Below are 12,710 nucleotides of genomic sequence, written 5' to 3'. Positions count from 1 at the left end.
TTGTTCCTAAAAGTTTTCCCATGAAAAATCTTTCACTCTGTCCCATCTAAATAACATGTAATTGGTAACTCCTTATGTCATTCAAAGTAATCTTGATGAGTCTTTCTCACTCTCACAGGTTCAACTTCCTACACTCAGTTACATGTGGGTATGAGAAGATAGTACTCCTTTTCCACCACCATCATCACTGGCAGTGATGTGAACGGATTGCCTTCTTGCTCCTTCTGTGCTTCTGCATAATGTCTATATTGTGGGACCAATCTGAACCCCACCAGGTGCCTGCACACAGTTCCACTCTGGCACACCCATGTAGACTGCAAGTTATGTATATAGGCAGTCTGTGTTCGTGCAAAAAACCCCCCTCAAACCCCAAGCAGCCCTCAATAACAACCTCCCCCTGCCATTAAATTACATGTATATTTGTGGAATGCTAATTTAAATGATTAACTTATGAAGTGTGTATTTATCAAAAGAGTGTGAAGATGAAACTTGTGTATTAATGAAATTGAGCTCCATTCAGTGAAGTTTACTTGCACTTTTTCTGGCAAGGCTACTGAGGTTACATGACTCGTAGTATTTGCTACTGGCTGTGCAGACAGAATATCACCTGTAGAGACCTATTTTTGTAATGGTAGAAGTTTTGAATTTTATGGGTATTTTGTCAAAAGTACTGAAATAAAGATGACATCATGCTTTTAACTGTGTTGGAGAGCCCCTCCCTTACTCACATGGGAAATGTTGCTCCTAGCCCTGCTCTGCCTGTTCGGGGTGGCTGCAGCTTTACTTTTTACAAATTCTAAACTGCTGCTGCTGAGCAGAGCAGAGGTCCAGACACCTGGCTTCTGAAGCCTTTGGTCCCATCTAACCCTGCTGGAAGGGAACAGCCTGCGCTCCCTCTCTTCATGTGACTGATACACACAGTTCTGCAACAGTTACACCTGAGTTGAGAAAAGGAAAGGTGAGGTAGAGCCCTTGCTCCAGTGAGCACGGAAGAAGCAGCGGAAGCTTCATACGTGCAAGAAAGAAAGTTTATTACAAATTTCCTTAGATAAGCTTTTCAGAAGTGCCAGAGTTTAGCACAGAAAACTTCTACAAGAGGGTTGTTTATAAATTTAATCCAAAGTTCCATTGAGCCAGAGCTCATTACATCACTCGGGAACCAAACATCATTTAACAATCCTACGTGAGTCAGTACAAGAGGACATAATATTCAGTTATTTACTGCACTGGTGACCATTTTATACACAAACATGTTATTTACAGAATTAACATTGTATTATATTATTACTTGCACAGTTACAACAAGCTTTCAGAGAAAAGTTTCAGAACACTTTAGAAAATTATGTGTTGCCTTGTGAACCTAGGCCTTTTACTGCTGCTTCAACTTAGACATTTAAATAGTTTCTTCTCAGAAAAAGACTTCTCTGAAGAGTGTGTAGCTGGACTCAGCTGTACAGTAACATTTTTAGTTATGTGGACACTTCCAAGAATCAGTCCAGCTCAGACCTAGCTCACATGGAAGAGAACCACAAACACCAAGGGTTGGGCATCACCATGTACATTGCCCCCCTCCATGCCTGTTCCCTGTCAGTACTGTAATTTCATACAGAGGTAAAGCACACAGTCCCCTTGCTATCCAGGGAAAAGTAATCTTCAAATAGTTTTCAAAAGCAACAAGTTCTAGAAATAATTTATTTCTTCACCTTGAAGAGTTGGCATGCACCTTAAGTGTTACACCAGTAGAAAAGATAGGTTTTCTTTAAAAATGCAATGAGAATTGCAGTTGCACACAGCAGCATTAAATGGTGGCGGCAAACAAACAAAATAGATGAAAAAATTTCCCATGTGGTAGATGATTGGTGCTTTCCTAACACTAGGTGCAACAGTTTCCATTCATTTTCTCATAACGTTATTCAAGTCTTAGTTCACACATCTTACATGAGGTTTTAGTTCCAGAATCTACAGTGACCTCCTCTTGTATCTGATAACAGGGTTATTAGGTGTGTGTATCATTGTTGTATAATTTATAGTTGGAAAATAGTCATTGATGAGATCAAATTCATACAAACGAAGCAAAGTAGACCAAATCGTCTTAATCTGAACATAAGCAAAGTTCTCTCCAATGCAGCGATGACGGCCTAGAGGGAAAGCCAGAAAAAGCCTTTAGAATAATTTGGTAATTATTCAAATTAACGTGCTAAAGCACGTCCACCTAGATCAGGTCACACAGGAACACATCCAGGCAGGTTTTGCAAATCTCCAGAGGAGACTCCACACCCTCCCTGGGCAGCCTGTGCCAGGGCTCCCTCACTCTTACAGTAAAGAAGATTTTTTTTAAGTGTAGCTTTTTGTGTTCCAGCTTATGTCCATTACCCCTTGTCCTGTCGCTACAGAAAAAAAGCATCACCCCATCCTCTTGACATACACCTTTCAAATACTTGCATTAATGAGATTCCCCTCTCCAAGGCATTTCTTCTCCAGGCTAAACAGCCCCAGGTCCCACAGCCTTTCCTCATAAGAGAGATGCTCCAGTCCCCTGGTCAACCCTCTCCAGAAGCCCCCTGTCCTTAAACTGATGGGCTCAAACTGGCCACGGTACTCAAGATGAGTCTGCATCAGTGCAGAGGGGGAAGAGAACCTCCCTCGAGCTGCTGGACCTGCTCTTCTTAACACATCCAGGATGCCATTGGGCACTTTGCTGGCTGATGTTTAGTTTGCTGTCGACCAGAACTCTCAGGTCTCTCTCCAAAGAGCTGCTCTCTAGCAGGTCAACTGCCAGCCTATACTGGTGCATGGGGTTGTTCCTCCCCAAGTGCAGGGGGAGAAACAGCTCCTTACGTTACTAACACAAAATTACTGCACTCTTTTAATAGCACTTTTGCTGTAAGAAAACTTCAGGCAGCAACAGAAAGGAAAAAAAAGGACATCCTCAGGTGTGCAAGCATGGGGAGGGGCTGTGTGTGAGGCCCTGCGAGCTCCCCCAGGTATGTTCCCACTTACCAGCACCAAAGGGAATGTACGCAAACTTCTCTCCCGCTGCCAGGTTATCCTGGAGATACCGGTCAGGCTGGAAGTCCAGAGCATCCTTCCAGGAGTTCCTCAGTCTGTGATTAACAGTGGGAGAGACACAGACCTGATGGCCAGGGGGAATATTGTATCCAGCGACAGTCTACAAGAGAAGAGACAAGACTCCACACATCACAAAAATTCTTCATTTTTCTTTTTCCAGTGTGAACTGAAGGGCTGCACCATGAGGCTTCAATTTCAGACAAGATTTTGGCTAAGCTCATTGACAATTAATGCAGCCTATTACTTTAATGTTTTAATTGTAAAAGCTGAAGTAGTTGCAGGAACCTTTCAGGTGCTTTAACAAGGCTGGCCAGAAAAGACTGTTTTTTTTAAAAAAAGTTTTAAAAAAACGTAAGGTTTTTTTTTTTAATTTCTTGAAAATATTTGTCCATGGAGGAACATTAGTCTAAGAAATTATTTGACTTACTTGACTTTCTATCTTATTTGTACAAAGAGCAAGTTTTCTTTCAGTTTTACCTAATTTGTCTTGTAGTAAGCATGAGCCAGTACCTGGCAAACAAAACCTAGCTTTAAATGGTAGCACCAATCTCAGCTCCAAGGAAACTTACAGCTAAAAGAAAAGGTCAGTTGTGCTGAACAAGATTGCAGATAGCTACTGCTAGGTTCACCTGGAGCTGAACAAACCCTCAGCCTCTCCTCACAGCACAAGTGCTCCAACCACCTTGGCAGTCCTCCGCCTGCTTTACTTCATCAACAGCTTGATTGCTGGGGGCTGAAGAGGTCCAAAAGCAGGCAGAAATAATCCATATGAAGGTAACAGCTACCGCGTTCAACGTAATAATTGTTTTCCCCGGTCAATACTGCCTCCATACAACCCAGGCTGCCACCAACTTTCATCCCTGCCAGCAGACACTGCTCACTTGTGTCTTCCCTTTCATCAGCCAGGGCAGCCCCCACCTGGCCTTTTCCAGCCCTGTTCTACTGCACTGAAGTTTGGTCCAACTAGTGCACTCACCTGGGGAGTTCTGGCCATTCTCATCATGGTCATTATAGGAGGTCTAAGCCTTAAAGTTTCTTTTAGGCAGCGATCCAGCAAATTGAGATCCTTGATCTGAAAACAGAGTGATATATCAAAATATAACCAAGTTTATTCAACACAAACATAATGGTATTTCATATCATTTTAAAAACAAGTTAAAAAATCCAAAGAGTAAGCAGCTCATATTTACATGCACTTCATTAGCTATCCTGATGCTTTCTTTTTTTCTTTTTTATTCCATTCAATTAAGAAGGAAACACTGGCACTCTGGCCAGTGCAATCAAATACAACTAGTTTCTTAATAAGCTGTCTCATGAGTGTTTTCTGATGCCAATTAAAAAACAAGGTCACACAGCATCCCTTTCCTCAGCAGAAACAGGAGGATCTACCCCCTACACAGAAGCGTATTTTCTTAAATTCGACCTTGTAGGAATTGTAATTTTCTTAATGAACACAGCAGTAGGAAGCTGAAATTTTACATGGATGGTAATTGCTTTTTTCCTTCCCCTGTGAAGAATATAATGTCCAAACCTGATCGTAAGTTAACGGTGGCAAGTCGTCCCCACAAACTGCCTTTTGCTCTGCATAGCACTGGTCCTGCAGGGCTTTGTCTCTGGCCATGAAGAAGCCGAGCCAGGCGCTGGTGGTAGAGGAGGTGTGTTGCCCCGCCAGCAGCAGCCCAATGAGCATCCCCGCGATCTCATCATCTGTCAGCCGCCGGCCGTCCCTACCATGAGGAGTCTTATGTTAGAACTTCATTTGACCAGCTTCCCAGTTACAGTACCATTTTCAATTGCATCTCATTTTCCTTTGTCATTGCCTAACCTAAATGGAGCACCAGAATGAAAAGTCAAGGAGAAGGGAGAACAGAGGGAGAAACACTTTAAGAGCCTTAAAGAAAATGATTAACAACCAGCTAGCAAAGAGAAAGGAAGCAATCTTGTGACCCCTAATGAAAATATCAGACATCTGAATAACAACCTTCTTATAACAGTTTTTAGGCTGCTTTAAGGATACAGCTAGGACCAATTGCAGGCAACAAAACCAGTTCAGAATGTGAGGAAATAGTTATCTTTTTTTGGGTTGATAGTTTTAACTGAGGAGCTCAAAGCTAAAGTAAAACACTTATAAATGACAAGTCTTCAAACCCTTGGCTTACTTGTATGAAGCATCAAGTAGAGTTTGGAGCATGTCATCCTCCTTTTCCTCAGATTTTCGACGTTTCTGGATCACCTTGTAGAAAATATTCTTTATTTCTCTGTGTGCTCGATCTCGACGTCTGAGATTCAAAATACTTCCATTAGCAATTTGCAAAGTAACACAAACTGCTATGAGGACTTATCAGGATGTCTAGATTAGCTTATAAAGAATAAATTGGGGGGGGTGGGCAGAGCAGAGGAGTTGGGAGAAGAATCCAACCAACCAAGACATTTAGATGAATATTAACATGACACTTAAGTTGCTTCATCTGTGATTTCTGGTACCTGAAGCTAGGCAGAGGTAGCCAACCCGGCAAAAGCCAGGCAGCATGGGTAAAACCTCCATCCAAGTCTGCATAAAGCTGAGCCACCTTCTCATCCAGCAAGCTCCTTATTTCCTTCCCATGTAGGCAATGACTTGCTGTCAAAATGATGAGTTCTGAAAGGGCTTCAAACAGGTCTGAAAGAAAGATTTCAAAGATGTAACTGATGATGCATTTCAGGAGAGAGGTTCTGTTTTACAGGTTAGTCTTTATTTGTACTTCGTAGAAGAGAAAAATAAGCAACCAGACATGGATTAATACTTTTAAATAGAGCTTTAGACCATTTTACTAGGGGAAAGAAATGTCTACTTTTAAACTTGTGTGTGTTTACCAGGTGTCTCTTCACACAATCCCTTAATTGGACCACTGATTTCAAATACTCTTTTCTAGTGTATTTTTTCCCATAAATTTTTCAAGATGAGCTAGTAATGCTTCCAAAGTAAGCCATGCAGCACAAGCCAAAGCATTAATAAACACAAAGAAGTTACACAAAAACTTAACCTTGACACCCAAATCCATGGGAAACCAGCAAGTTTTGCTTCTGAGTTATTTTAAAATAATTATATTTATACATTTAATATTATATATAATTTTATCTTTAACTGTCATAGATGACATATAGTATTTAAATTATGAAATAAGATATAGATAGAAATATAGAATATGTAATACAATATAAAAATGTGAATATTATGTGTTTATATATTATGGATATACATTTAAACAATTATTCTGACATTGTTATGGCACTGTGGGCTTACAACAATAGTAACAGGTGAGTTAACAATTCTCACGGGTGAGTTGGGAGAGATGGGTGGGAAATCAAAGAGGAGTTCCCCTTTGATCACAAACTGAACTACACTGGCTTCAGGGATGCAGCTCTTCAGTGCAGAAGACCCCTGAGCTCACACTGGCTCTGGGAAGTCTCAGCAGTATCTTTTGAAGGGACTAAGATGGTTACATCTCATATCATGCAAGACAAGCACTGTTCTGCCAGGCCACACATACCCTCCTATTAGCTGAACAAGCAAAATCTGGTCCTTCACTCTTGTTAGTGATTTTCTGAGCAGCTTTATTCCCCAATAGCTTTGAATTCAATTAAACAAAATTTGTATTTTGCACATTTCTTCTGATGTGCCATACAGTTTTACCTCTGTCATTTATCATTTCTTTAATGCTGCAGGAAAAGTAATAATGTATATTAAAAAAAAAAAAAAAGTAGTACTGCATTGGCCTCAATTCCTTCCCAGGAAATCTGAGGAGAAACACATCCAGATCTTACTTTTTTCCCCACTCTCTCCCCATGCTTTGAAGTACTCTTTTGTTTCTTCTTCAATCACAGATACATGCTGTTTGAACTGGGCAATATTTAGCCCAGTTTTGAGCATCTTCTTCTGTTCTAAAAATACCTAGAGGAAGCAAGACAGAAAAAGCAATCAGTACAAAGATCATCATATGAATGCAGTTAAGTTAGTATAATTTGCATTGTAAGAATATACAGAAGTAAAAATAAGATATGATTGTAGGATACAACAGAATTTAAATTTACCCAAAAATTAAAAATACCCAAATTTAAATAATAGATAATGTTCCATTTTAAACTTATTTGCTTTTCAAGCAGAAAGTTTATGAATATCCAAGTAAAATACTAGCTCACCTGAGTTACAGCTCTCTTTTATGGAACCAAACCAGCAAATATTTTAATATTGTTAAACTTTATCCCTGAAGCTACAAGATGCACTTGAGACTGAAATATGTAACACACTTTCACTACATAATCAGATCTGTTCTTGCAAAAGTCTGGACTCAGTCTGTGTTCCCTGTTAGGTGGTCCCCTTGCTTTCTCTCCCTGAGAGCATCTGTCCTCTCTCATGCAGTAATACCTTACCTCTGGTCTAGAGATACACCTTGCTTTCACAGGGCCCTCTGATCTCACTGCCCAGGAAGCAAACTGCTTCCTAGGAAAATGGTGAGCTTTACATCCTTCTCCCCTGTCCCTTATTTGCATAGACTCATAGCTAACAAACCTACTGCTAAAAAGCCTGTTATTAGACGAGAACTATTCAATGGACTGACAGCACGTCTACTCAGAAAAAATATTCAATGAATTTTTAAGTCCTAATTATGAATTAGGGCATCTGTCTTACAGATCTGCACTATACCATGAGCAATGTACTAGTCTGTTAGAACAGCCCCGTTTGTGTAGGTCTTACAGGACACGAGATCTTCTACTACAGGCTACAGTCATGCTCATTTCATTCACAAAGGGTTGAGAGGACGCAAATCCATCAAGTACAAAAAGAATCACCACTCAAACAACCCTCATCCCAAACTTTGTGAGACTGTCTATCCACAATTTAACACTTCCTGACAAAGCAGGAGACAACGAAGTTCTCATTTACGAAGGGTCAAGCTGTTGGTAGTCAGCTGTATACAAGGAGTAAGAACACCACACATACTTTGTGGGTCACTGCAAAATGCCAGTGTGGAGGAAAAGTGAGTGGTGTTTACTGTCCACAAGTCACATAATTAAGGAGACAATCATCACTGCAATCCCTTTGGCAGGGGAGAATGAAGAGGCATGCTAATTAGGAAACATCTTGGTGGCCACAGAAGCTATTACTGTTCAAATGACTGGTCAAATGACTGTCATCTATACAAATAAAATTAAGCCAAAACAAAAAATCCAAAAATAAAGTAGACCACAATGCCGTTTCTGCCACCAGACTGCTCTGCTGTATGACAAGCTGTCAATGCCAACATACACGGAAGGGCTGAAACCACGCCTCCTGACACAGCCACTGTGCTTCCACAGCCCTGCAGACTGAACTCTGCAAACATAGACTGATTTTTGTCCAAGCAAGACAAATTTTGGGATGCAAACTGTCAAATTAATACTTCTATATCTATGTTTGGCATAACATAAATGAAAAACTATCTCTCTTAAAGCTCTCTTAGAAGGGCTTAAGTTACTTGTAAGGAACAAGTAAACTGCCATCAGTGGCAAGCTATAAGGGAAGGAAAAAGACTCAGGTTTTTTCCCTCTATGGTGGTACTGAATGGTTTCCAGATGGAAGAATGGTCAGGTGGCAAATAAACAAACCTAAACACATGCAGTCTCAATTCTCCAACTGAGACAATTTACCTGCAACTCGTCAGAACTGTGTATCAACACACAAACTCACCCTACAGAGCCAAAAGCTCAGGGCTGCCTCCTCAGAATTTAAATCATGCTACTTTTCTACTCATATTTAAAATACATACCACATTAGGGACATCGTAAGCAACTCCCTTGCCAAAAACTGGTGTAGTTAATCTAGAGTACACATCCTCTGCATTCAAATCTTCATTTTTACTATTGAAGAGTAGAGCAGCAGCATCACTACCCAGTAAGTATGTGAATGTCTTGCCAATCATAGTGAAACTGAACACAGGCCCATACTATGAGACAAAAAGAATGGCAGTTTATTATAAATAAGCACACCATGAATCACTAAATCTGTATCTCCTTATGTACAGGCTTCAATAAGTCACTCTCCTATGAAGTGCTTAGAGACTGAGTAAAGATATAAGTATTTCAAACGACATTTAAATTCTGTTCTCAAGACACTTACTAGTAATATCAAACACTACAACAAATACATATTATCTTACACATTTTAGAACCATTTGGATTTTAAAATGTAAATAAACAATCAAATACGCTAACAATACTAGCACGGAGATTACAGCACAGTCTCCCGTAATCTACAAACTCTCAAAAAAAATCTGGATTTGGAGTTATGCATAGATAATTATAAGCAAATAAGATTTTAAAGTTTAACAGTCAACTCCAACAGATTGTCATCTCCTAAATGTGGCTTTCTCTAACCAAGATAATGTTTAAGCTTATGTTTCAGACAATGTGAAACAGACCATTAAGTCTTATTTCATTAAGGTTCTACTGCCTTAGCCCATTTATTTTGGGCTGTTACAGTATAAAACCTACCCAGGATTTATACACCAGCCCCTTTAACAATGCCTACAGAGGCAGTCAGCTACACTCCAGACTTCTCACAGATTATGAGAAACTAGAGTCTACTCTGCCCACTCCATTCCATATTCAAGATAATAAAAATGAGTATGCTTAAAATCAGTTCAGGTTCCAAATAGAGAACTTAATAGACATACAAAAAATCATTTCAGCATACATTCAGCCAAGCATGTGGGAAAACATACCTTGTCATAAGCATTTTCCAAAAACTCAATGGGACTTTTTCCAAACGCAATAGCATGACCAAGGAATGGGATGCTTGATGAAATATAAGGGGGATATTTCTGAGGAATAAGGACCAAATAGTGAATTTTCTTCAGAAAACAATAAAATCATGTCTATTTATACAAAAACTAAACACAGATGAGGCTTTATACAGGTTTTGTTTAAATTATTTTGCGAAAAGGCCACATTCGGATAGCTGAATAATTTTTACATAAAGAGAAACATTTGAGAGCAGCATAGGCTAAAACAACCTGAGTACAATTAGGATTTTTGCTAACCTGGCTCTGAAAGCAAAGCATAACGCAAATGAAAAGAAAGCAGTCAGAAACAAACTAGTGCTTCCGATTTGTTAGAACAATCCCCCAAAAACAACAACCTCAGTTTAGCAACTAGCTAGCGACAAGCTGCCTATTCAGCAGCGCTGCTCAGATGGCACCGGGTTTGGCTTTTGCCTCTACAAAGCCCAGGCATCACGGCATCATGCGGTACGCAGGGCCAGCCCAGTGTCAGGTTCCCTTAGCAACCGCCCGGGAAGGCTCCCGGCTCGCCAGCGCCGGCTCCTCCACACCTGGGCACTGACGCTCATTTCTCCGCGCTCCCCACGGCGCGCACCGCTGCTCTCCCATCCGTTCGCCCCCCTCCAGCCCTCTCCCTCTATCCTGCGCTCCTCCCAGGGCGACCATCCCTCCTCGGAAGGGTGGTGGAGGCCGCCAGGTCTCCTGGCCCAGTCCGTGGCCGCTCCTCGGCACGACGGCAGGCGGTTTGAGGCACGGCGCGTCCCTCACCGCGTACCCCTTGTCCGGAGCCGCCGTGTCGCCGGTAGCCCAGCTGGAACAAGAAGCCGAGGCTCAGTGCGAAGGCGGAAGCGGCCAGCACCAGGGAGAGGGGGTTGCCGACGGCCACGAGCTCCAGTGGGGACCCGCCACCCTCCATTAGGCTCAGCACCCGCCACCATCCACCGGGCCGCGGACTGCGCGCTGTGGACTGTGGCCTCGGCGCGCCGTGGGGCGGGGCGGGGAGAGGCCAGTGGCCGCCCCGCCTCCCCCGCTGGGCTGATCTCTGCCCATGTGACGACTCCCGGTGCCTGAGCCAACTGGCGGCCGCGCTCCGCGGGGTGACGGCGTCTGCCGGTAGTCTGAGGGCCGTCATTGGCTGGGCGGAGGGCGGGCCGCCACTCCGTGGGCGGTGGTTGGCGGCCGGTCGGCCGGCTGGGGCTGTGCGCACCCGGGCGGGTCGGGACGGGGCGGCATCATTCCGCGCCGCAGCAGCCATAGGTCGGCTTCTAAGGGCGCGGCGGACCCCGTCAGCCTCCTCCCGCTGCGCTTTCCCCCTGCGGACTCTTCCCGGCCCTGAGGGGCTGGCCGCCGGAGCGGCTGCGCCCGAAGCTGCTCCGGTGCTCCAGATTTCGAGGCTCTTCGGTCTGGTCTTAAGCGCGACAAGCAGTGCTGCTGGCGGTGCTCGACGTCCAGCGCGATCCCGTCGCTGAGCAACTCGGTGGCCTATGCCGCCTTCCACTGAGGCACCGCTCAGCAAGCGCAGTAGGGCCAGCGCAGCCAACTCCGGGTCCAGCAGTGTGCTTGGGCTTAAACATGCATGGGGAGAATCACACGTGGGCAGACGAGCCGGTGTTGAACTCACGTGGGGGGCAACAGACCCGGGTATGAGCCTGTGCGGGGATTATGTGTGTGCCCTACATAAGTTCATACCCACACAGGCTTGGGGAAGAGTGGCTAGAAAGCTACCCGGCAGAAGATGTTGGTCAGTGGCCACCTGCACACGAGTCACGTGTGCCCACGTGGCCAAGGAGGCCAATGGCATCCTGGCTTGTGTCAGAAATAGTGTGGCCAGCAGGACCAGGGAAGTGAGTGTCCCCCTGTACTCTGTACTAGTGAGGTCACACCCAAAAGTACTGTGTTCAGTTTTTGTCCCTTTGCTTGGGGCCCAAAGATGTTTTGTCTTAGGAGGGTGTCCAAAGAAGGGAAACAAAGCTGGTGAAGGGTTTGGAGAACAAGTCTTAGGAGCAGCAGCTGTGGGACATGGAGACATTCAAAAGCGACGTAGATGTGGGGCTGAGGGACATAACTGTGGTGGATTAAAGCTTAGATTCAATGATCTTAAAGGACTTTTCCAACCTCAACAATTCTGGGTGTTTATTCCATATGTGGTTGTCCCACAGGAGTCCATACCCATGTAGGGGGACATGTGGGTGTGAACTTGCATGGAGAGAAACTTGAAGGGGTATGAACTCACATTGAAAGACTATGTGCATGTTCAACTGGTGTTGAGGTGAATGTATGTGGGTGTGGATGCACATGGGTATAAACTCACATGGGAAAACCATGAGTGGACGTGAACTCAGCTGGGGATAAGTTGTGTGGACAAACAATGCATGGGATAAACTCATGTCTGGATGTGTACAAATGGATTTGAGCTTGTGTGGAGATAAATGTGCATGGGTATGGTCTCATGGGGAGAAACGTGTGTGGGTATTAACTCATGGAGTATGGATGTAGAACATCCATGTGGAGAAACATGTGAATACAAGTGGGGAGGATCATGTGTGAAGATAACCTACATAACCTACACTAGAGGACCCGCCTCGGATAACCCACACCAGGTAATCCACCCAGGATAACCCATGCCAGCCCAAAATCCCATGCGGGCTGACCTATCCATGATAACCTATGAAAGCTAACCCATCCTGGATAATCCACACCAGAGATTCCTGGGACTCCTGTGGCAATCCCTGCCAGGCGACAGGCACTAGGCTGTATTAGAGCAGCCAGATTGCCCAGGATGAGCACACAGCCACCTATTCTTCACAGCAGGGAAGCCCTGTAAAGGGCAGGACTGCACCCAGC

At 43.7% G+C, this 12,710-nt stretch overlaps 2 protein-coding genes across 11 annotated transcripts in view; one reads left to right on the top strand and one right to left on the bottom strand.

The window, feature by feature from the left end:
• Window positions 1–699, top strand: part of AKAP9 (A-kinase anchoring protein 9) — a 137,885-nt gene extending 137,186 nt beyond the window's left edge. For all 10 annotated transcript variants that reach the window (XM_061997141.1, XM_061997146.1, XM_061997144.1 and 7 more), the window contains one exon: window positions 119–699. In XM_061997141.1, coding sequence (XP_061853125.1) covers window positions 119–162 — 44 coding nt within the window. In that variant the 3' untranslated portion in view covers window positions 163–699. The remainder of the gene's footprint in view (window positions 1–118) is intronic.
• Window positions 700–1,010: 311 nt separating this feature from the next.
• On the bottom strand, window positions 1,011–10,849 carry LOC104564066 (lanosterol 14-alpha demethylase). Its single transcript, XM_061996512.1, has 10 exons — window positions 10,642–10,849; window positions 9,810–9,908; window positions 8,856–9,032; window positions 6,874–7,000; window positions 5,554–5,728; window positions 5,229–5,348; window positions 4,601–4,796; window positions 4,046–4,141; window positions 3,001–3,169; window positions 1,011–2,138 (listed from the first exon to the last, which is right to left on the bottom strand). Exons 1-10 carry the CDS (start codon window positions 10,780–10,782, stop codon window positions 1,960–1,962), a joined length of 1,479 nt encoding a protein of 492 aa, XP_061852496.1. The 5' UTR covers window positions 10,783–10,849; the 3' UTR covers window positions 1,011–1,959.
• Between the last annotated feature and the right edge of the window lie 1,861 nt (window positions 10,850–12,710).

This window comes from Colius striatus, chromosome 5, assembly GCF_028858725.1.
Source record: "Colius striatus isolate bColStr4 chromosome 5, bColStr4.1.hap1, whole genome shotgun sequence".
In the NCBI taxonomy this organism is placed as follows: Eukaryota; Metazoa; Chordata; class Aves; order Coliiformes; family Coliidae; genus Colius; species Colius striatus.
Note: the sequence above shows the minus strand (reverse complement) of the source record. Positions and strands in the feature narration are given on the sequence as shown.